Source organism: Aegilops tauschii, chromosome 2 (assembly GCF_002575655.3).
Source record: "Aegilops tauschii subsp. strangulata cultivar AL8/78 chromosome 2, Aet v6.0, whole genome shotgun sequence".
Lineage (NCBI taxonomy): Eukaryota > Viridiplantae > Streptophyta > Magnoliopsida > Poales > Poaceae > Aegilops > Aegilops tauschii.
Genome location: NC_053036.3, coordinates 639,140,411 through 639,165,527, shown reverse-complemented (window position 1 = coordinate 639,165,527; position 25,117 = coordinate 639,140,411). Strand labels below are relative to the sequence as shown.

At 46.6% G+C, this 25,117-nt stretch overlaps 1 protein-coding gene across 1 annotated transcript; it reads left to right on the top strand.

The window, feature by feature from the left end:
- The first annotated feature begins 272 nt into the window (after positions 1-272).
- On the top strand, positions 273-24,150 carry LOC141041405 (uncharacterized). The gene is made up of 7 exons (XM_073507552.1): positions 273-488; positions 22,674-22,781; positions 22,954-23,127; positions 23,218-23,598; positions 23,689-23,859; positions 23,923-23,985; positions 24,076-24,150. Exons 1-7 carry the CDS (start codon positions 273-275, stop codon positions 24,148-24,150), a joined length of 1,188 nt encoding a protein of 395 aa, XP_073363653.1.
- Positions 24,151-25,117: the final 967 nt, after the last annotated feature.

Sequence of the window (25,117 nt, the reverse complement as noted above, 5' to 3'; positions counted from 1 at the left end):
ACTTTGATGGGTTACAAACAGAGCCCATACCCCGTACGGAAAACAGCATAGCTGATCACCTGTCAAAGTGTGCTGCGCAGAAGCTTCCTGTGGAACCAGGGACTTTTGTTCTTCATCTCACTCAACCCTTAGTATCCCCAGCAGCAATGGCACGGGAAAGGAGAAAATTGGACTCCGGTAAGCCTCTCCCGGTAGCGCCATCCGCTCCCGGCAGGGCCTCTGCCGGCAACAACTCCTCGATGATAGTCGGACCGCGCCCTCCTGCCGGGCCCATGGCCTTCGCGGACGAGGTTTGTGCGCCTGCAGTAGAGGAGGTGCCGCTAGTCCTCGTTGTCGAGCCACAGGCTCCAACCTGGGCAGGGCACGTTGTCCACTTCGTCCAGACTGGAGAACTTCCCGATGACCCAGATGAATCTGAAAGAGTAGCCCGGAGGGCCAGTATGTATCAGTTTGTCTATGACACTCTGTATAGAAGAATGCCCAACAGTGTGAAATTGAAGTGTATCTTCCGGGAAGAAGGAAAGGAACTGCCGGCTGAGATTCATAGAGGAATGTGCGGCTCACACATTGGATGAAGGGCATTAGTTGGGAAAGCATTCTGGCAAGGATTCTATTGGCCCACAGCCCTCCAAGATGTTGTCGAGCTCGTCATGACATGTGAAGCCTGCCAGTTCCATTCCAAGAGAACACACCTGCCTGCCCAAGCTCTTCAGACAATCCCTCTATCATGGCCATTTTCAGTCTGGGGGCTCGATATCCTCACCCCTTCCCCCGAGCAATCGGGGGCTTTGAATTCTTGTTCGTTGCCATCGACAAGTTTACAAAGTGGCCGGAAGTGACTGCCGTGAGAAAGGTGACTGCACAGTCAGCTATCAAGTTCTTATAAGAATTGATGTGTCGTTTTGGAGTTCCGGCAAGGATCATCACTGACAACAGCACCCAATTCACAAGTCGCGCCTTCATGCAATATGTTCATGCCCTCGGATGCAAGATCTCATTTGCTTCCGTGGCACATCCACGGAGCAATGGACAAGCTGAGAGGGCGAATGCTGAAGTGCCGCGGGGACTCAAAACAAGAACCTTTGATATGCTGCAGAAGCACGGCAGGCGGTGGATTGATGAGCTACCGGCAGTGCTCCGCTCCCTTAGAACGACACCAAATCGAGCCAGCGAAAGGACTCCCTTCTCCCTAGTCTATGGGGCAGAAGCAGTTATCCCCACGGAACTCATTTATGGGTCGCCTCGGGTGCTTGCCTACGATAAAGTAGCGCAAGTTCAGCACCTTCATGACGACGCTGTGCTACTCGAGGAGAACCGTCTCTAGGCCGCTACGCGTGTTGCACGCTACTAGCAAGCCCTGCGTCGCTATCACAACCGCGGGGTTCGTGCCTGGTGCTTTGAGGAAGGTGACCTTGTCCTTAGGAGCGTTCAGTCCGCCAAGGGTACACACAAATTATCACCGAAGTGGGATGACCCTTACCGGGTAGTTCGAGTCACCAGACCTGGCGCAGTCCGTTTGGAGACCGGAGATGGCTCTCAGTTGCAAAACTCATGGAATATTGAGCATCTCCGTATGTTCTACCCGTAAGGTGCAGAGGCTGCCGGGTACTGCCCGGCAACCACCCATTGTACATGGCCTTGCCGATGTTGCATGTAACCCCCTGTACAAGCCGGGGCGATGACCCCATGCAAGATAAATAAAGAAGCGCTGAAAGAGGGGATCCCCCACAAGAAGATCACATGCATGCTCGAGCGTATCCTTGACCTTTTATGATTATGTTTTTATGATTTGCTCTAGCATTTCATAAATCATAGCATAATCATTGGGGTGGGATTTCATACTGCATCATCTTCATCTGCTACCAGAATGCAGGTTTTTACCTGGCGTCCGCTGCAGCAGAAGAGATGAGCGTTGTGATCCCCGGCAAGCCAAACAGATAAGTTCTACCTCCGGTCCACTAGTGTTCTGTAAAGCTATACTTAGCATAAGAAAACCTCGCTTCTCTTTTAAGGATTAGGTGCTCCTATCTTCGACTTGAACGCTGCTTCGGTCGTGGTGGTCGTAGCAACCTTTGATAAGAAGGAGTTAGCGGGGGGCTGGCCCCTCTGTCTGTTCCCCAGCAGATGTAGCTTTCCGGCAGACAAAGTGGGTGCCGACAGGATAGCCTGCCGGAACAAACTCGTTTATTTACATTAAGGGGGACATTACCCCGGCATGGACATACACGTGCACGAGTTCCCGGCAAGGTTCATCTTTTTCATTCATATGCTAATACAAGTACAAGCCTTACAGAACACAAACACGGACATGAGGGATTACATTATTTGAATTAAAGTTTGGCAATTGCCTACAGATTTAATATTAAAAAATATAAGTGCCATGTTACGCCTCTGCCCTTGTCCATCTCCTACAGGAAGAGGTCGAAGGAGCCGGAGGCGGGCACGGCTGGGATTCGGCACCTCCCCAGGAACAGGACGGTGCCGCTCCCAGCAAGGAGGAAGAAACCGGAGGGCAGACATTGGTGCTGACGTTTTTGGAGGGCTTGGTGACAAGTTTAAGATTGAAAAAAGATAAGTGCTCCGTAACCCTTTTTTCCTTTCTCTGCTCCTCCTCTCCAGGATTTTGAGACAAGGGGGAGAGGAGAATACAAGAAGCCCACCCCAGTGGCGAGGTGGCAAAATGGGAGTACGGGGATAGGACAACGTCCAGCAAGAAGCCCCAGCTTGAGCGCTTATGGAATCACCCACCAAAGCTCAGCCCGAAGACTGCTGGAGGCGGGGAGAAGGCGGCAAGAGGACGTCCCTCCCCGGTCATCACCCAGAGAGGCCGGAGATGACGATGCCGGGGAGGGATGAAGGAGCGGAAAGACGAGGCGGCGGGTCACCGGTCGGAGACAGGGGCATCCACGCCCTCGTACTCTGAAATGGCCCCTTGCCGCCCGCCATCTTCGTCTTCCCTCGCTTCCTCCTCACTACCGTTGCTCCCGATAAACATCGGGACTCCGGTCTGGCGCCTCCAGCAGAGAAAGGACAACCAGCCGGAGCAGCCAGGGAGGGCGAGGCGCACTGCACCCCACCTTGGCGGACAGCAAGACACACCTCGCATAGACACCAGCTCCAAGAGCCCCGGGAGAGATGGTCCTGGGATTATCAACAATCTCCAGCCCTGCCTCCCGGCCGAACCTTGAAGATCCCAAGTGATTTATCAGGCCAAAGACCAGGCTCACTCCCCAAGTATCAGCGCCTATATGAGGCAGCAACGGCCTTCAACAGGAGCCCGGGGGCTGGCCCCAGGCCTCCCCCTTCGCCATCAAGAACTACCAGCAGAAAACAGAGGAAGAAGAAGAAGAGTGCGAAGATGGGTGACTCCGCCCTCCTCCAACCCTACCTTTTTATAGGTCGGGCGGAGGGCGCGACAGCACCATCAACAGGCAACCACCATCCTCCTCCACGAAGTCAAGACAGGGGGGCCCTCGCCATGACGCTCCCCCGCACCACACGCCTCTATTACCTACCCCACGCAATGCATGCAGCATACGTGGGTAAGGATAAGGGCGCGTGGTGGGAAGAGTAATTTGGCTGTTTCCACCCCGTGCGTTAAAGTCATTCATGGGCCATTGCTGGAGCGACCCACCACTATTGGCTTTACACCACGCGCGGGAATTTCGGAAACTGACCCGCAATCAAGACTAATGAAGCAGCAATGAAAGAACCCAAGGGGCCAAACCCTTCAGCAGCCCTGCCGGTGCACTTATTAGGTCCTACCCCGACGACGCTCAGCAGCGCGATCGGGGCAGGCCCGGGGGCTTATGTCGGTACAACAGACCCTGGGCCTGTTGCCCAGACTGTGCACAGGCACAAGATCAAGATTGAAGCCCCAGCTCAAGTTGGGGATCGAGAGACCAAGAGATTTGAAGAACCAGCATGCAGCTAAGACGAACCAAGATCAAGCCAGAGAGACAAGATATCGACAAGAGGAAGGCCTCCCTTGCTGGTCAGGCGAGCCCGGCAAGGGGCAAGGCCACCACCAGAAGCAAGCAGTCGAGACTCCCCGGTAGGCCCTGTCGGGGCTCACGGGGGGCAGAGCCGCCCCGCCAACCACGCAAGTGCGACCCATGTCGCTAATCAGTGCGGTGTCAAGCCGCAAGATGACTAAGTGGCAAGCGTTTGCCACATGTCAACCCCTTTCTATAGGAAGGACCCACAGGTGACACTCGTCCTGCGACGTGTCAAGAGAGCAAGTGCAGAGCTGGCAAGATAGCCCGCCAGGCGACTAGTGATGTGACACTAAGTGTTGCATTTAATGCACCCTGTCAGCCCACAGAGTTAGGTATGATAGCACTGTTTACTATCATATCAGTGGGTAATGACTATTTTGGCACTGTGGTGACCCCTTAGTCTATAAAAGGAGGCCCGAGGCAACCGTAGAGGGAGTTTTGGAGGTTTGGTCAGTTGATAGGAACGGCCGAAGACATACCCACAGATAGGTAGCCACTGCCGCCCCTGCCGGGCAAGTGCGCTACCCTCCAAAACAATCTTCCCACAATCAATCCACTAAAGCAGGAGTAGGGTTTTACGCCTCACGGCAGCCCGAACCTGGCTAAATTGCTGGTGTGTGATCTCTGACGTGTAGCCGCGCGCTGGCATGCTCTTTGTGCAACGCGACCTCCCCTGCCGAACCAGCAAGGGGCCGCCCGGTCCCATAGGTGGACGCGGAAATCCCGCGACAGCGGTGGCCTCTCTCTCTCACCGTTGTTCACTGATCCGGCCGCATCCCGTCCACTGGCGGAAAGGGAGGATGTGCATCGTTTCTCTGTTCGACGGCGTTGAGGCAGCACGTCCCGATCTGCGGTACCCGCCGTTCTCTCTGACCAAGCTCCGGCGCGGTAGGGCCTTCGCCAATTGCTCGTTGCCGCAGTATGGGCAGATCCCGGTCGTCGGCGCCCTCCTAGTTACATCCCGATGACCCTCGGTACAACTTCCTCCGTCCTAGCTCTACTTCCCATCTTCCCACGTTGCTGCATGTGGAAAATCCTGCATGTGAAAAATTGGATGCACTTCGTGTACAAAATGGACAATCTCTTTCGAAGTATCAGGGTTTCGGACGAAAACTCATTTGTTACAAAGGGATTTCATTTTTTTGAACTTATTTGAACTCCAGACTTTTTGTGTGTTCAAAATGCACCATTCAAAGCCACATCATCAATTTTCAACCCTTTTTGACTTCATTTGGTATTTTCATGCATTTACTGATTTTTTAAAGCTAAATGACCCTGAAATTGAAAAGCACTACAAATGAACTCTGAAAAGGTTGAAAGTTGGCACGGTATCATCATTTCACCCACATAGCATGTGCTAAAAAGTTGAGAGGGTTACGGCAAAAACTGGATGCACTTCGTGTACAAAACGGACAATCTCTTTCGAAGTATCAGGGTTTCGTACGGAAAATCATCTGTTACAAAAGGCATTTCATTTCTTCACATGTAACTTCAGTGATATTCTAGATCAAAGGAATCATCATAATAGTTGTGGAGAGAAAGTCTTCACTTTTTCTTCGCTTGTGTCCTTTGTTTGTTGCACCGTAACCATGGATAATCTTCATCGTTTAACAGGGTGCTTGGGGTGAGCCTTGACTTTCAACGGAGGAATTTCATGAAACTTTTCATAATCTTCAGACATGTCTGTCTTGCCCTCCAATCCCACGATGTCTCTTTTTCCTGAAAGAACTATGTGGCGCTTTGGCTCATCGTATGATGTATTCGCTTCCTTATCTTTTCTTTTTCTCGGTTTGGTAGACATGTCCTTCACATAGAAAACCGGCGCCACATCATTGGCTAGGACGAATGGTTCATCTATGTACGCAAGATTGTTCAGATCCACTTTTGTCATTCCGTACTGTGGGTCTACCTGTACCCCGCTTCCTGACAGATTGACCCATTTGCACCGAATCAAAGGGACCTTAAAATCTTGTCCATAGTCAAGTTCCCATATGTCCACTATGTAACCATAATATGTGTCCTTTCCCCTCTTGGTTGCTGCATCAAAGCAGACACTGCTGTTTTGGTTGGTGCTCTGTTGATCTTGGGCGATCGTGTACAATGTATTCCCATTTATCTCGTACCCTTTGTAAGTCAATACAGTCGAAGATGGTCCCCTGGCCAACGAGTACAGGTCATCAGAAACAGTGTTGTCATCCCTGAGACGTGTTTGCAACCAACTACCGAAAGTGCTGATGTGTTCACATGTGATCCAGTCGTCACACTGCTCGGGGTGTTTGGAGCGCAGAATGTTCTTGTGTTCATCGACATACGGGGTCACCAAGGTAGAATTCTGTAGAACTGTGTAGTGTGCTTGAGACCAAGAATGCCCGTCCCTACATATTATTGAGTCCCCTCCTAGCTTTCCTTTTCTAGTCACTCTCCCCTCATACCGCGATTTAGGGAGACCAATTTTCTTAAGGCCAGGAAGGAAGTCAACACAAAACCCAATGACATCCTCTATTTGATGGTCCATGGAGATGCTTCCTTCGGGCCTAGCGCGGTTATGGACATATTTCTTTAGGACTCCCATGAATCTCTCAAAGGGGAACATATTGTGTAGGAATACAGGGCCCAGAACGACAATCTCATCGATTAGATGAACTAGGACGTGCGTCATGATATTGAAGAAGGATGGTGGGAACAACAGCTCGAAACTAACAAGGCATTGCGCCACATCACTCCTTAACCTTGGTAGGATTTCTGGATCGATCACCTTCTGAGAGATTGCATTTAGGAATGAACATAGCTTCACAATGGCTAATCGAACGTTTTCTAGTAGAAGCCCCCTCAATGCAACCAGAAGTAGTTGCTTCATAATCACGTGGCAGCCATGAGACTTCAGGTTTTGGAAATTTTTCTCTAGCATATTTATTATTCCCTTTATATTCGACGAGAAGCCAGATGAGACCTTCATACTGAGCAGGCATTCAAAGAAGATTTCCTTCTCTTCTTTGGTAAGAGCGTAGCTGGCAGGACCTTCATACTGCTTTGGAGGCATGCCGTCTTTTTCGTGCACTCATTGCTAGTCCTCCCGTGCCTCCGGTGTATATTTTGTCTTCCCATACCCGCCCAAGAAGCCTAGCAGGTTCACGCAAAGATTCTTCATCACGTGCATCACATCGATTGAAGAGCGGACCTCTAGGTCTTTCTAGTAGGGTAGGTCCCAAAATATAGATTTCTTCTTCCACATGGGTGCGCGTCCCTCGGCATCATTCAGAACAGATAGTCCGCCAGGGACCTTTCCAAAGATTACTTGTAAATCATTGACCATAGCAAGTATGTGATCACCCGTACGGACGATGGCCTTCTTCCGGTGATCTGGCTCGCCTTTGAAATGCTTGCCTTTCTTTCGACATTGATGGTTGGTCAGAAGAAATCGATGATGCCCCAGGTACACATTCTTCCTGCATTTGTCCAGGTATAAACTTTCGGTGTCATCTAAACAGTGCGTGCATGTGTGGTATCTCTTGTTTGTCTGTCCTGAAAGGTTACTGAGAGCAGGCCAATCATTGATGGTTACAAACAACAACGCATGTAGGTCAAATTCCTGCTATTTGTGCTCATCCCACACACATACACCGTTTCCATTCCACAGCTGTAAAAGTTCTTCAACTAATGGACTTAGGTACACATTAATGTCGTTGCAAGCTTGCTTAGGGCCTTGGATGAGAACTCGCATCATAATGAACTTCCGCTTCATGCACAGCCATGGAGGAAGGTTACAGATACATACACTACTGGAATCAGAGAATTTGCCATCAGCTAGTTCTTTGCCGTCTGCTAGCTGATGGCAAAGAAGTTCTTTGCATTCCGCTTCCAAAACACAGACGGCAAAGAACTGGCTGATGGCAAAGATCATATTTGCCGTCCTCCTGGTCTTTGCCGTCCGCTAGCAGACGACAAAGATCCTATTCGCCATCAGCCAATTCTTTGTCGTCCGCAAGCGGACGGCAAAGAGGTGGGTGGGGTCGAGTGGAGGCTTAAAACCTAACGGCCCACTAGCCCCATCTCTTTACCGTCTGCCAGCGGATGGCAAAGAGTCTTTGTTGTCCGCCCGCAGACGGCAAAGAATTGATTATGTAACGGTCGTTGCCCCCACCTCCTCTCTTTCTGTTCTCTAGCTCTCTCCCTTACCCCCGCACCCGAGCCCAACCGACATCAGCTACGCTCCGCCGACACCCACCCCACCGCCCCGCACCCCACCGCCGCCCCCAACCGCACCCCGCCCCCCGCCCCTGAACACACGCCGCCCCGGCTCGCCGCCCGCTGCCACCACCTCTCCGGCCCTCCAGCCGCTCCTGCAGGCAGCCCTGGCCCGCCGCTCCGCCCATCCAGACGCCCCGCCAGCGTCGGCCTCCTCCACCTCCCGCACTCCGATGAGCCCCCTCCCCCTCTCTTTTTTTCAATTTTTCTGTTTTTAAATAGTTTGGTTTAGTTCGTGTAGTTTAGGTTTAATTTTGGTTTTTTTGTTTTTTTAGGTTTAGGTTTAGATTTAATTTAGTTTAGGTTTAGTTTAGGTTTTTTTATTTTTTAGGTATAGGTTTATATTTAGTTTAGTTTAGGTTCAGTTAAGAAGAAAGAAGAAAGATGGAGCAAAAGAAAATAAGAAGAAGAAGAAGAAGAAGACAAAGAAGAAGAAGAAGAAGAAGAAGAGGAAGAAGAGGAAGAAGAAGAGGAAGAAGAAGAGGAGGAGGAAGAAGAAGTGTAGTTTAGGTTTAATTTAGGTTTTTTTTGTTTTTTAGGTTTAGGTTTAGATTGAGTTTAGTTTAGGTTTAGTTTAGGTTTTTTCCATTTTTTAGGTTTAGGTTTATATTTAGTTTAGTTTAGGTTTAGTTAAGAAGAAAGAAGAGGAATAAGAAGAAGAAGAAGAAGAAGAAGAAGAAGAGGAAGAAGAGGAAGAAGAAGAGGAAGAAGAAGAGGAGGAGGAAGAAGAAGTGTAGTTTAGGTTTAAGTTAGGTTTTTTTTGTTTTTTAGGTTTAGGTTTATATTTAGTTTAGTTTAGGTTTAGTTTAGGTTTTTTCCATTTTTTAGGTTTAGGTTTATATTTAGTTTAGTTTAGGTTTAGTTAAGAAGAAAGAAGAGGAATAAGAAGAAGAAGAAGAAGAAGAAGAAGAAGAAGAAGAAGAAGAAGAAGACGAAGAAGAAGAAGAAGAAGAAGAAGAAGAAGAAGAAGAAGAAGAAGAAGAAGAAGAAGAAGAAGAAGAAGAAGAAGAAGAAGAAGAAGAAGAAGAAGAAGAAGAAGAAGAAGAAGAAGAAGAAGAAGAAGAAGAAGAAGAAGAAGAAGAAGAAGAAGAAGAGGAAGAGGAAGAGGAAGAAGAAGAAGAAGAAGAAGAAGAAGAAGAAGAAGAAGAAGAAGAAGAAGAAGAAGAAGAAGAAGAAGAAGAAGAAGAAGAAGAAGAAGAAGAAGAGGAGGAGGACGAGGAGGACGAGGAAGAAGAAGAGGAGGAGGAGGAGGAGGAAGAAGAAGAAGAAGAAGAAGAAGAAGAGGAGGAGGAGGAGGAAGAAGAAGAAGAAGAAGGAGAAGAAGAAGAAGAGGTTATGGGTGCGTCGGCGCCGACAGAACCGGGTCGAGGTTAGGGGTGCCTCGGCGCCGACAGAAATGGGTCAAGGATCGGCGGTCGCCAAGGGGTCGAGGGTCGGGGTAGAGGGTCGAGGATTACCGGTCGCCGAGGGGTCGAGGGGCGAGCGGTCGAGTGTCTAGCGGTCGATGGTCGAGGATCTTCCGGTCCGAGTGCTGACCGACTGGTGTCGTAGCTTAAGACGAAGACGTCCTCGAGCTAAAGGTCATGAGCGTGGGTGAACTACTTCCATTCGTGCGCGAATAAAGGATGGAAGCAGTTCGCCCGCGCTGATGACCTTCAGCAGCTCGGGCACGTCCGCATCTTAAGCTACGACAACAGCCGCACCAAGCCCTGACTCCCTGACCCCGACACCCCGACCCCGACACCACACCCTGACACCCCGACCCCGACACCCCGGCCCCGAAACAACACCCCGACACCGCACCCCGACCCCGACACGACACCCATGACACCCCGACCCCCGACACGTCCCGAAAAGGTGGTGTTCGGCCTTTCAGAGGCCGTTGGGGTCATATATTTGTGAATTATGAGTTAGGTCATATATTTTTCAATTTTGTTATGAAAAACATCATATATAATTGTGTTGATCGGGTGGATTTAAATGTGCAGTTGTTTCGTCGCTGCGAGGTGTGGTGTTCGACACCCTCCCCGTGCATTCGACGAGCTCTGGCCCTTCGTTCGTGGGTGAGCACAAATGACATGTCCTCCTCCCCCCTTAATTATTTGCTCTGTTCCGGTGTTCGTGCCGATGAAACTTGTGAGCTATATGTGTCTTCAATCATCTGTATGCGTAACCAATATGTGTCTCCCGTTCGAAGGGTTATAGTTATAAATATGCATGCATTTGCATATTTATAACCATGATTTTTCCAATTGTCCAACGCAATCCATGGACAGCCCGAGTATGTGTAGATTGGGTTCATTTTCCCATATGCTTTTCTCCGGATCCGACACATAAATTTCGTCAGTGCCTCCCTGTTGTTCTCCGGGTACACATCCTCTATGTTTATTGTAGAGACGTGTATCAGGAGAACAGCAGGGAGGTGCTGCTGAAATTTTGCGTCAGATCCGGAGCATAGCATGGGAAAATGAACCCAATCTACACATACTCGGGTGGGATTAGGACCTATCTTTACCTATTAGAGTGTCGGTTGCATGGACATAATTAAATTGACAAACTAGATTAACTGATGAATATATACATGGTGAATTATATATATATATTTATATATATATATATTTGTTGTGTGTCCAGTAGCTCTGAAAGTCAAGATGAGTGATCATGCTTGGATGTACACTAGTCACACTAGTCAGAACAAATAGAGCACTGAATGGTTCACGAAAACCAAGGTGTTTGTGAAAGCCGCATTTGCAAATGGCCAGAGGAAAACGTGGTGCCCCTGTGTCCGGTGCGACAATTTGGAAAAGAGGACAGAGGATGAAATGGGCAAACACCTACAGAAGAGTGGTTTTACGCCCGGTTATACGGTGTGGACATTTCATGGTGAGTCTGCCCAACGTGACAGAGCTAAGGTGGTTCGTCGTCGCACCGACGAGCATGGTACTCGGATGGAAAACATGGTGGAAGACTTTGATGATGCTCGGGATTCGGACAAGGAGATGGATGAATCTGCAAAGGCCTTCAATGAAATGTTGGAGTCTTCAAAACGTCCGCTCCACGAGCACACTGAGCTTTGTCAGTTGGATGCCATATCACATGTAATGGCTCTGAAGGCTTAATTCAACTTGGGCAGAGAATGCTACGACGCAATGATGACGGTATTTGGACGCTTTCTACCCAAAGGCCATGTAATGCCTGCAAACCTATACCAGTCGGAAAAAATCCTCCGTGCACTTAAGATGCCCTATGAGAAGATACATGCGTGTGAAAAAGGATGTGCCTTATTTAGGCTTGACTATGCGGACTTGAACTATTGTCCCATTTGCAAGTCTTCCAGGTATGTTGTGGTAGACAACGGTATGGGTGAGAAGACACAGACCCTGTTAATGTTCTTCGGTATATGCCAATCATACCAAGACTTCAACGTCTTTTCATGGTCGAAGAGACGGCCAGACAGATGACATGGCACAAAACGGGAAAAATAACCAAACTAGATGCAGATGGGAATCTGATGATTGTACACACATCGGATGCTGTTGCGTGGAAGAAGTTTGATGAATTACATGGGGATAAAGAGGCAGATCCAAGGCATCCTCGAATCTGCGTAAGCACGGATGGGTTTAATGTGTTTGGTATGACGGCAACCCAATACAGTTGTTGGCCTGTATTTTTCATTCCACTGAATCTCGCCCCCCGGACAGATTATGCAAAGAAAGAACATTTTCCTGACGTTGATAATTCCAGGGCCCAACTATCTGAGGAAGAATATGAATGTGTACATGCAGCCGCTTAAGGACGAATTGCAAGAAGCTTGGGATAATGGGTTCAAGACATACGACGCCTTTAGCAAAAAGAACTTCATAATGCATGTCTGGTACATGTACTCGACGCATGACTTGCTGGCGTATGCGCTATTTGTTGGCTGGTGTGTGCATGGAAGGTTCCCGTGCCCCACATGCAAGGGGTCTCTTGAGTTTCGTTGGCTGCAAGCAGGGCGCAAGTATTCTTGCTTCGACTTCCATAGACAGTCTCTGCATCCTCGCCATAAGTTCAAGAAAGACAAGAAGAACTTCATCAAAGGTAGAGTTGTCAAAAACTCTGCACCACCTGCGTTGACAGGCCAACAGACCCTGGATCAGTTAAACGCTCTCGAGCCAGATCCAGAGCGTCCAGGGTATTTCAAGGGGTATAATAAGGAACATGCCTGGACTCACAAGACATGCTTGTGGGATCTGCACACTGAAAAGAATATCGCCGAGGCCAATTTTGGAACATTGTTCGGCATAGAGCGGAAGTCAAAGGATAATACTAAGGCTAGAGTCGATCAAGAGGAGCTATGTGATAGACCGTTACAAAACATGCAAGAACCAAAAGGAAAAAAGAACTGGACGAAGCCAAAGGCATGGTTCAATCTTGGAAGGATAGCTATGAGGGAAATTATCTTGTGGGTGAAAATGCAGTTGATGTTCCCCGATGGGTATGCAGCGAATCTAAAGAGGGCAGCGAGTCTTGAAAAATTGAAAATATTTGGTCTCAAAAGTCATGTTTGGCACATCTGGATTGAGCGGATAATGCCGGTGATGTTGCGTGGCTTCATCCCTGAGGATGAATGGCTAGTACTGGTAGAGCTGAGCTATTTCTTCCGTGTTGTTTGTGTTGGGGAACGCAGTAATTTCAAAAAGTTTCCTACGGACACGCAAGATCTATAATGGTGATGCATAGCAACGAGCGGGAAGAGTGTTGTCCATGTACCCTCGTAGACCGTTAGCGGAAGCGTTATGACAACGCGGTTGATGTAGTCGTACGTCTTCATGATCCGACCGATCTCAGCACTGAACGTATGGCACCTCCGTGTTCAGCACACGTTCAGCTCGATGGCGTCCCTCGTACTCTTGATCCAGTTGAGGCCGAGGGAGAGTTTCGTCAGCACGACGACGTGGCGACAGTGATGATGAAGTTACCGGCGTAGGTCTTCGCCTAAGCACTATGACGATACGACCGAGGTGTGTAACTGTCCATCACATCATTCTCCTAATGATGTGATCCCGTTCATCAAATGACAACACATGTCCATGGCTAGGAAACATAACCATCTTTGATAAACGAGCTAGTCAAGTAGAGGTATACTAGGGACACTCTGTTTGTCTATGTATTCACACATGTATTATGTTTCCGGTTAATACAATTATAGCATGAATAATAAACATTTATCATGAATTAAGGAAATAAATAATAACTTTATTATTGCCTCTAGGGCATATTTCCTTCAGTCTCCCACTTGCACTAGAGTCAATAATCTAGATCACATCGCAATGTGATTTAACACGAATAGTTCACATCTTTATGTGATTAACACCCATAGTTCACATCGCCATGTGACCAACACCCAAAGGATTTACTAGAGTCAATAATCTAGTTCACATCGCTTTATGTGATTAACACCCACGAGTAATAAGGTGTGATCATGTTTTGCTTGTGAGAGAAATTTTAGTCTACGGGTCTGCCACATTCAGATCCGTAAGTATTTTGCAAATTTCTATGTCTACAATGCTCTGCACGGAGCTACTCTAGTTAATTTCCCCCACTTTCAATATGCATCTACATTGAGACTTAGAGTCATCTAGATCAATGTCAAAGCTTGCATCGACGTAACTCTTTACGAGGAACTCTTTATCACCTCCATAACCGAGAAATATTTCCTTAGTCCTCTTAGGTAACTAAGGATAACTTTGACCGCTGTCCAGTGATCTACTCCTAGATCACTATTGTACTCTTTTGCCAAACTTATGGTGAGGTACACAATAGGTCTGGTATACACCATGGCATACTTTATAGAACCTATGGCTGAAGCATAGGGAATGACTTTCATTTTCTCTATATCTTCTGCAGTGGTCGGGCATTGAGTCTGACTCAACTTCACACCTTGTAACACAGGCAAGAACCCTTTCTTTGACTGGTCCATTTTGAACTTCTTCAAAACTTTTTCAAGGTATGTGCTTTGTGAAAGTCCAATTAAGCATCTTGATCTATCTCGATAGATCTTGATGCCTAATATGTAAGTAGCTTCACCGAGGTCTTTCATAGAAAAACATTTATTCAAGTATCCTTTTATGCCATCCAAAAATTCTATATCATTTCCAATCAAAAATATGTCATCCACAAATAATATTAGAAATGCTACAGAGCTCCCACTCACTTTCTTGTAAATACAGGCTTCTCCAAAAGTCTGTATAAAACCATATGCTTTGATCAACTCATCAAAGCGTATATTCGAACTCCGAGATGCTTGCACCAGTCCATAAATGGATCGCTGGAGCTTGCACACTTTGTTAGCATCTTTTGGATCGACAAAACCTTCCGGTTGCATCATATACAACTCTCACTACAGGAAACAGCTACTTTGCCGTCTGCCACGGCGGACGGCAAAGGCTCGACAGGTGGACGGCAAAGACCTTTGCCGTCAGCCGCGGACGGCAAAAAGCTCCGGCAAAGAAGGCTACGGTAAACAGCTGCTTTGCCGTCTGCTTCCTGGCGGCGGACGGCAAAGGCTCTTTGCCGTCTGCGGCGGACGGCAAAGAGGGCGGACGGCAATAATTCAGGAATGTAGTTTTGACATCCATTTGCCAAATTTCATAATCATAAAATGCAGCAATTGCTAACATGATTCGGACAGACTTAAGCATCGCTGCGGGTGAGAAGGTCTCATCGTAGTCAACTCCTTGAACTTGTCGAAAACCTTTCGCAACAAGTCGAGCTTTGTAGATAGTAACATTACCATAAGCGTCAGTCTTCCTCTTGAAGATCCATTTATTCTCTATGGCCTGCCGATCATCGAGCAAGTCAACCAAAGTCCATACTTTGTTCTCATACATGGATCCCATCTCAGATTTCAAGGCTTCAAGCCATTTTGCGGAATCTAGGCTCATCATCGCTTCCTCATAGTTCGTAGGTTCGTCATGGTCTAGTAACATGACTTCTAGAACTGGATTACCGTACCACCCTGGTGCGGACCGTACTCTGGTTGACCTATGAGGTTCGGCAGTAACCTGATTTGAAGCTTCATGATCATCATCATTAACTTCCTCACTAATTGGTGTAGGCATCACTCGAACTGATTTCTGTGATGAACTAGTTTCCAATTCGGGAGAAGGTACAATTACCTCATCAAGTTCTACTTTCCTCCCATTCACTTCTTTCGAGAAAAACTCCTTCTCTAGAAAGGATCCATTCTTAGCAATGAAAATCTTGCCTTCGGATCTGTGATAGAAGGTGTACCCAACAGTTTCATTTGGGTATCCTATGAAGACACACTTCTCCGATTTGGGTTCGAGCTTATCAGGTTGAATTTTTTTCACATAAGCATCGTAGTCCCAAACATTAAGAAACGGCAGCTTAGGTTTCTTGCCAAACTACAATTCATACGGTGTCATCTCAACGGATTTAGATGGTGCCCTATTTAACGTGAATGCAGCTGTCTCTAACGCATAACCCCAAAACGACCGTGGTAAATCGGTAACAGACATCATGGATCGCACCATATCTAATAAAGTATGTTTACGACGTTCGGACACACCATTATGCCGTGGTGTTCCAGGTGGCATGAGTTAGTGAAACTATTTCACATTGTTTTAACTGAAGGCCAAACTCGCAACTCAAATATTTTACCTCTGCGATCATATCGTAGAAACTTCTATTTTCTTGTTGCGATGATTCTTCACTCTAAAATTCTTTGAACTTTTCAAATGTTTCAGACTTGTGTTTCATTAAGTAGATATACCCATATCTGCTCAAATCATCTGTGAAGTTCAGAAAATAACGATACCTGCCGCGAGCCTCAACACTCATTGAACCGCATACATCAGTATGTATTATTTCCAATAAGTCAGTAGCTCGCTCCATTGTTCTGGAGAACGGCGTTCTAGTCATCTTACCCATGAGGCTTGGTTCGCAAGCATCAAATGATTCATAATCAAGTGATTCCAAAAGTCCATCAGCATGGAGTTTCTTCATGCGCTTTACACCAATATGACCTAAACGACAATGCTACAAATATGTTGCACTATCATTATCAACTTTGCATCTTTTGGCATCAATATTATGAATATGTGTATCACACGATCGAGATTCAATGAACCATTCACATTGGGTGTATGACCATTGAAGGTTTTATTCATGTAAATAGAATAACAGTTATTCTGTAACTTAAATGAATAATCGTATTGCAATAAACATGATCTAATCATATTCATGCTCAACGCAAACACCAAATAACATTTATTTAGGCTCAACACTAATCCCAAAGAGGGAGTGTGCGATGGTGATCATATCAGTCTTGGAAACACTTCCAACACACATCGTCACTTTGCCCTTAACTAGTCTCTATAATTCTGCAACTCCTGTTTCAAGTTACTAATCATAGCAACTGAACCGGTATCAAATGTCGAGGGGTTGCTTATGAGCACTAGTAAAATACACATCAATAATCTGTATATCAAATATACCTTTGTTCACTTTTGCCATCCTTCTTATCCGCCACTTATTTGGGGTAGTTCCACTTCCAGTGATTATTCCCTTTGCAGTAGAAGCACTCAGTTTCAGGCTTAGGTCTAGCTTTGGGCTTCTTCACTTGAGCAGAAACTTGCTTGCCGTTCCTCTTGAAGTTCCCTTTCTATCCCTTTGCCCTTTTCTTGAAACTAGTGGTCTTGTTAACCATCAACAATTGATGCTCTTTCTTGATTTCTACCTTTGTCGATTTCAGCATCACGAAGAGCTCGGGAATCGTTTTCGTCATCCCTTGCATATTATTGTTCATCACGAAGTTCTAGTAACTTGGTGATAGTGACTAGAGAAGTTTGTCAATCACTATCTTATCTGGAAGTTTAACTCCCACTTGATTCAAGCGATTGTAGTACCCAGACAATCTGAGCACATGCTCACTAGTTGAGCTATTCTCCTCCATCTTGTAGGCAAAGTACTGTCAGAGGTCTCATACCTCTCGACATGGGCATGAGTATGAAATACCAATTTCAACTCTTGGAACATCTCATATGTTTCGTGGCGTTCAAAACATTTTTGAGGTCCCGGTTCGAAGCCGTAAAGCATGGTGCACTAAACTATCAAGTAGTCATCATATCGAGCTTCGCCAAATGTTCATAACGTTTGCATCTGCTCCTGCAATAGTTCTGTCACCTAGCGGTGCATCAAGGACATAATTATTCTGTGCAGCAATGAGGATAATCCTCAGATCGCGGACCAAGTCCGCATAATTGCTACTAACATCTTTCAACATAATTTACTCTAGGAACATATAAAAAATAAACGGGGAGCTACATCGCGAGTTATTGATCTACAACATAGATATGCGAATACTATCAAGACTAAGTTCATGATAAATTAAAGTTCAATTAATCATATTACTAAAGAACTCCCACTTAGATAGACATCTCTCTAGTCATCTAAATGATCACGTGATGCAAATCAACTAAACCATGTCCGATCATCACGTGAGATGGAGTAGTATCAATGGTGAACATCTCTATGTTGATCATATCTACGATATGATTCACGCTCGACCTTTCGGTCTCAGTGTTCCGAGGCCATATCTGCATATGCTAGGCTCGTCAAGTTTAACCTCGAGTATTTCTGCGTGTGCAAAACTGGCTTGCACCCGTTGTATGTGAACGTAGAGCTTATCACACCCGATCATCACGTGGTGTCTGGGCACGACGAACTGTACTAATGGTGCGTACTCAGGGAGAACACTTATACCTTGAAATTTAGTGAGAGATCATCTTATAATGCTACCGTCATAACTAAGCAAAATAAGATGCATAAAAGGATAAACATCACATGCAATCAAAATATGTGACATGATATGGCCATCATCATCTTGTGCTCATGATCTCCATCACCTAAGCATCGTCATGATCTCCATCGTCACCGGCGCGACACCTTGATCTTCATCGTAGCGTCGTTGTCGTCCCACCAATTTTGCTTCCACGACTATCGCTACCGCTTAGTGATAAAGTAAAGCAATTACATGGCGATTGCATTTCATACAATAAAGCAACAACCATAAGGCTCCTGCCAGTTTCCGATAACTTTACAAAACATGATCATCTCATACAACAACGTATTGACCATATCCTCTACACGTCTTGACCATATCACATCACAAGCATACCCTGCAAAAACAAGTTAGACGTCCTCTACTTTTTTGTTGCAAGTTTTACGTGGCTGCTACGGGTTTAGAAGAACTGATTCTTACTTATGCAAAACCACAACGTGGTGTAGTGATTGCTTTTTGATATTTCGAAAAGAACCCTCTTCATTGAAACCGGTCCAACTAAAGTGAGAGAGATAGACACCCGTCGGTCACCTTTAAGCAACGAGTGCTCGCAGCGGTGAAACTAGTCTTGCATAAGCGTACGCGTAATGTCGGTTCGGCCGCTTCATCTCACAATACCGCGGAACCAAGTAACAACTAGTAATGGCAAGAAATAAGTATACAACCACGCCCACAACTCCTTTGTGTTCTACTTGTGCATATAACATCTACGCATAGACCTGGCTCGGATGCCACTGTTGGGGAACGCAGTAATTTCAAAAAAATTCCTACGGACACGCAAGATCTATAATGGTGATGCATAGCAACGAGCGGGAAGAGTGTTGTCCACGTACCCTCATAGACCATTAGCGGAAGCGTTATGACAACGCGGTTGATGTAGTCGTACGTCTTCACGATCCAACCGATCTCAGCACCAAACGTACGGCACCTCCGTGTTCAGCAGACGTTCAGCTCGATGACGACCCTCGTACTCTTGATCCAGTTGAGGCCAAGGGATCCTCAGCACGACGGCGTGGCGACAGTGATGATGAAGTTACCGGCGCAGGGCTTCGCCTAAGCACTACGACGATATGACCGAGGTGTGTAACTGCGGAGAGGGGCACCGCACACGGCTAAGGGAATCAACTTGTGTGTCTATGGGTTGCCCCCTGGCCACGTATATAAAGGATGGAGGGAGGAGGAGGCCGGCCCTCATAGTGCGCGCCCAAGTGTGGAGTCCTACTAGGACTCCCTAGTCCTAGTAGGATTCCACCTCCCACATGGAATAGGAAAAAGGGAAGGGAGAAGGAGAAGGAAGGAAGGGGGCACCCCCCCTCCCTAGTCCAATTCGGACCAGTCCATGGGGAGGGGTGCGGCCACCCTTTGAGGCCTTTCTCTCCTTTCCCGTATGGCACATTAAGGCCCAATACGAATTCCCGTAACCCTCCGGTACTCCAAAAATACCCGAATCACTCGGAACCTTTCTGATGTCTGAATATAGTCGTCCAATATATCGATCTTTACATCTCGACCATTTTGAGACTCCTCGTCATGTCCCCGATCTCATCTGGGACTCTGAACTATCTTCGGTCATCAAATCACATAACTCTTTAATACAAATCGTCATCAAACGTTAAGTGTGCGGACCCTACGGGTTCGAGAACTATGTAGACATGACCGAGACAATTCTTCGGTCAATAACCAATAGCAGAACCTAGATGCTCATATTGGCTCCCACATATTCTATGAAGATCTTTATCGGTCAAACCGCATAACAACATACGTTTTTCTCTTTGTCATCGGTATGTTACTTGCCCGAGATCTGATCGTCGGTATCCTTATACCTAGTTCAATCTCGTTACCGGCAAGTCTCTTTACTCGTTCCGTAATACTTCATTCCACAACTAACTCATTAGTCACATTGCTTGCAAGGCTTGGAGTGATGAGTATCACCGAGAGGACCCAGAGATACCTCTCCGAAACACGGAGTGGCAAATCCTAATCTCGATAGATGCCAACCCAACAAACACCTTCGGAAACACCTGTAGAGCATCTTTATAATCACCCAGTTACGTTGTGACGTTTGATAGCACACAAAGTGTTCCTCCGGATATTCGGGAGTTGCATAATCTCATAGTCTGAGGAACATGTACAAGTCATGAAGAAAGCAGTAGCAATAAAACAATAACGATCATAATGCTATGCTAACAGATGGGTCTAGTCCATCACATCATTCTCCTAATGATGTGATCCCGTTCATCAAATGACAACACATGTCTATGGCTAGGAAACATAACCATCTTTGATAAACGAGGTAGTCAAGTTGAGGCATACTAGGGACACTCTGTTTGTCTATGTATTCACACATGTATTATGTTTTCGGTTAATACAATTATAGCATGAATAATAAAAATTTATCATGAATTAAGGAAATAAATAATAACTTTATTATTGCCTCTAGGGCATATTTCCTTCAGTTTGTGCGAAAGAACTATCGCCTGGCCTCCTAGAAGAAATGGAACAGTTGGCGCTAGAGTTGATCTGCAAGTTAGAAAAGATCTTTCCGCCGAGCTTCTTTAATCCAATGCAACACTTGATTTTGCATCTCCCGACTAAGGCAAGATTGGGGGGGGGGGGGGGCGTGCTTCCTTAATCTAATGGACGCCGAATTGAGACAAGTCGCTAATGGTTTTGACTATAAGGTCCGTTCATTTGACAAATACGACATCAACGGGTATCGCTTTCGTACCTATGGCAAAGAGCTATCTATGGCCGACCGAAAGTCCACAAATTGTTGTATATCTGCTATCAGCGAAGAAGATACCGAGTATTATGGGAGAGTTGAAGCAATTTATGAACTTCTATTCTATGGTGAAAACCCACCAAATGTCGTAGTCTTCAGATGTTATTAGTTTCAGCCGAAGGAGACTAGAAGGACTCATGAACATATAGGGCTAGTTGAAATCAAACAAAGCACCCATTTAGATGTTCCCGATGTCTATATTACGGCTCAACAGGCGACCCAAGTATTCTATCTACCGTGGGCCTGCCAAACTGATCCAAATCTGAATGGTTGGGATGTCGTTTATGAAGTGCCGCCACGTGCTAGACTATCTCCCCCAAAGGAAGAGGATTATGAACCTCACATTAACCCAGACACATATGAAGGAGAATTCTTCCAAGAAACACGTGTTTCCAAAAAACATTTCAAGAACCGCTATACTTCACCCAAGAACATTGAAGTAGACAGCGACAGTGAATCCGACTTCACCCCAGAGCAGGAACAAGAAGTGCCGGAACAAGAAGAGGTTACTGCTGCGGATGAACTGTCAATGCTTGACCGATTGCATAAAGGTGGCCTTTCACATGTTGATGCCGCTGAACCCGATGAGCACGTCATTGATGATAGTGATGATGATGATTATGCATTTATTAATGATAGTGATCCAGATTATTAGTAGTTCTCGTCAGGTATTCAATTTTTTTATGTTGTACATGATGATGATACACTTAAGTTATATACATATTATTATTCATGTCGGTATTTTTTTATGTTGTACTAATTTCGTTTGTTGGACAGTATGTTACTTGCCCGATGTCAATTTCATCTTTGTCATGGCAGGTGTTGAAAGATGGTGGGCGCGGGTCCGGAGCGCTTCGAGGCCCCTTCTTCATCGGCGCGTGGTGGGAGGGGTTCCATTCCACCCGTACCTCTCCACCGAGCGTTGTTGGACAGTATGTCGTCACCACCGGGCCCTTCTTCGTCGGCGTCGGTGCCCACCGGGGGACGAGGTAAGGGAGGGAAGAAGAGAGAAGGTAGAGCAGGACGTGGCTGCAGGAGAGGACGTAGGCAGGCTTGTGGGCCTTCCTCGCTGCCACCCCCAGCTGTTTCACCCGAGCACGTGACTGCTGGGGTGGACCCGTCCAAGGAGGAGGCTACGCGGACTCCGGTGCACGAGCCTCGGTTCGACGGGCCTTCGACCCACGACAGTTCGGCACACGGGAGTTGGGAGCGCGAGACCCCGGACCAGCACACGGCTGGATGGGGTACCTGGCCGGATCAGCCCGAGGGGCCGAGTGGCCATGCTGCTGGTGGCGGGGAGCCGACTGATGGTGAGGACGAGGTGGATCAAGGGGGCACCATCTACCAGCGTGGTTGTACACGGCTCCCGTCCGTACCGGCGACCCCCGAGCAGAGGTGGTTGATTATCCCTGATGGGGAGAGGTAAGTGCATTTACTCTTTTTGTACCTTTTGCCTTCACGTTTCTTCAAATATCTAATGTGTTGGCCTTGTCATACTGTAGGGGTTGGGACCAGGCTCCGGATGTCCGAAGGCCCAACTCCGTCCTTGGTGTGCTTTGCCGGCAAAACTTCCCGGGGTTTGTCACGTTGCCCTGTGAGGGTCGGCTTCCAGAGGTTGGATTGAGCTGGGAGCACTACTTGGCTGCCCCGGCCCCGTCGGACGAGTATATCGACGGTGTCTTGTGCCACACGAGGGCAGACATGGTGATCAGAAAGTTCTGGGTAATTTATCCTTTACACAATTAAAAATCTTCAACTAACTAGTTATTATACTAATCAATATTGTCTCGTTTGATTGCAGACATTCTACAGGTGTGAGAAGGGATACGAGGAGGCCGCGATAGAGGTTATCGACTACGTGTGCAAGCGCCTACTAAAAAACTTACGGCACGAGGCTCGGGTGCAGGCTGTTCGAGACTTCTATGCCTCGCGTGGTATCAAGAAGGCCAAGGCGGCGTGCCGTGAAATGTTCCTGAAGAAGGAGCAGGACATGACGATAATTACCTATTCTTAAGGCCTTGTACTTACTTCCTTGATTTGATTCATAGCCGTAGCGCTCAAGTTTCTATTTGCTAACTTAGGTGCCTCCAAGATGGTGTGCGGATCAAATAGATTGTTGGGAGGTGTTAGTCGATGATTGGTGCTCACACGAATGGCTAGCCCTCCACAATGAGGCCAAGGACAAACGTGCCCAAATGGAAGGTGTGCCACACCATCAAGGAAGCTCCAACTTATATCAGTTTGGGCGGAACTGGGTATGTGGTTTGCTTCATGATTCATGCAATTCATTCATCATGCTAGCTTGAGCCCTTTAATTACTAATTTACTTTTTTTCTCTCTTTTAGGCGCGACATAATAAGGCAGAGGTGCCAGAGGTGTACGACCTCTATGCCAAGGCCCATACTGCCTCCTACAAGAAGGTCAAGGCATTCTCTGCGTCTGACCTCGATGATCCAAAGAACTTCACCAACATCTCCACCCACAACAAGCTCGTGAGGTATAGAGATGAGGGGAAGGCGAGGAAAGGGGAGGACTTTAACCCGAGCCAGGGTCCCATTGATCCAGAGCTGGTGATGGTAGCTGGTGGCGGGAGGTCCCATGGCTCGATAGCCATTGGAGATGGACTTATCTGTTGTCCTCTCACTCTCCCGGAGATCAAGGCGCGCCAGTCGAGCTCCGCTCCTGAGATAAGGCCTCGTCAACGGCCAGTCGAGCTCATCGTCAAGGTTAGTTATACGTACTCAGCTATCTTTCCTCCATTACATTGCGTGCGCTACCATAAATGATTACAATGCTAACGAGGAGTGGTGTTGCAGGCTGCTATTCATAGTGAGAGAGATAGAACCAAGAAACTTCTGGCGGAGGCGGCGGAGAAGCAGTGGGAGTTGGAGGAGAGGACGGAGTTGGAGGAGAGGACGACAAAGATGTTGGAGGAGGAGAGGGCACGAAATGACATGCAGAACAGGGAAATGTACGAGCTCCTTGTGGTAAGTTTCTTCTGCAGATTAGTCAAATCATTCACGTAATTTTCATCAAAACCAAATGTGCAGACTGTGTGCGAGAAGGCCGGTCAAACCCCTCCGCCGATGCCAGAGATTACTCCTGGGACCACGGTGAGTTTAATTTGAATGGACATTACTTTCTAGTCTTGATATTTGAGTGTCATCATGCTAACGAGACATTGCAAATGATCTTTGGTGCAGCATAACTCTAGACAAGCATCGGACGATCCTTCTCCAGCTACCGGCACGAGCCACCCCGGTCCTTCACCTTCGTGATCACGGTAAGTTTCTCTAGTGTTTTGCTTAACAAATGCATAATGACCTAGACTTAGCTTTATTTGCTCCAATATGCTTACCATAATGACCTAGAGTTAGCTTGTTTTCCTCCAAAATGACTTAATAAGCTTACTGAGCTCCAAAATGATCCATTTTACCTAAGGTAGCTCTAAAACGATCTATACTTAGCTTTGTTTCCTCCAAAATTACCTAAGTTAGCTCTAATATTCTTAGTTAACTAGGTTTGCTCAATAATGACATATACTTATGTCAAAAACGGCATAATTATCTTACTTAGGTCAAAAATGGCATAACAACCTTGGTAACCTCATAAATGTCATATACTTAGCTTATTTTCCTCCAAAATGACATAATAAGCTTACTTAGCTCCAAAATGATCCATTTTACCTAAGTGAGCTCCAAAATGATCCATCTTACCTAAGTGAGCTCCAAAATTATCCATCTTACCTAAGTTAGCTCCAAAATGACCCATTTTAGCTAAGTTAGCTCCAAAATGATCCATTTGCCTAAGTTAGCTCTAAATGTCCATTTTACCTAAGTTAGCTCCAAAATGATCCATTTTACATAATTGGGCTCCAAAATGATCCATTTTAGCTAAGTTAGCTCTAAAATGACCCATTTTACCTAAGTGAGCTCCAAAATAACCCATCTTACCTAGGTTAGCTCCAAAATGATCCTTTTGACCTAAGTGAGCTCCAAAATGATCCATCTTACCTAAGTTAGCTCCAAAATGACCCATTTTAGCTAAGTTGGCTCCAAAATGATCCATTTTACCTAAGTTAGCTCATAAATGTCATTTTTACCTAAGTTAGCTCATTAATGTCATATACTACTACTTCTTCTTCTAATCTTCTTCTTCTAACTTTCTTATTTCCCATTTTGCAGATTTCATTCACTTCACGGAAGCTTGCATAGATGGAGTGCTTGTTTGGATGAACTATGTTAC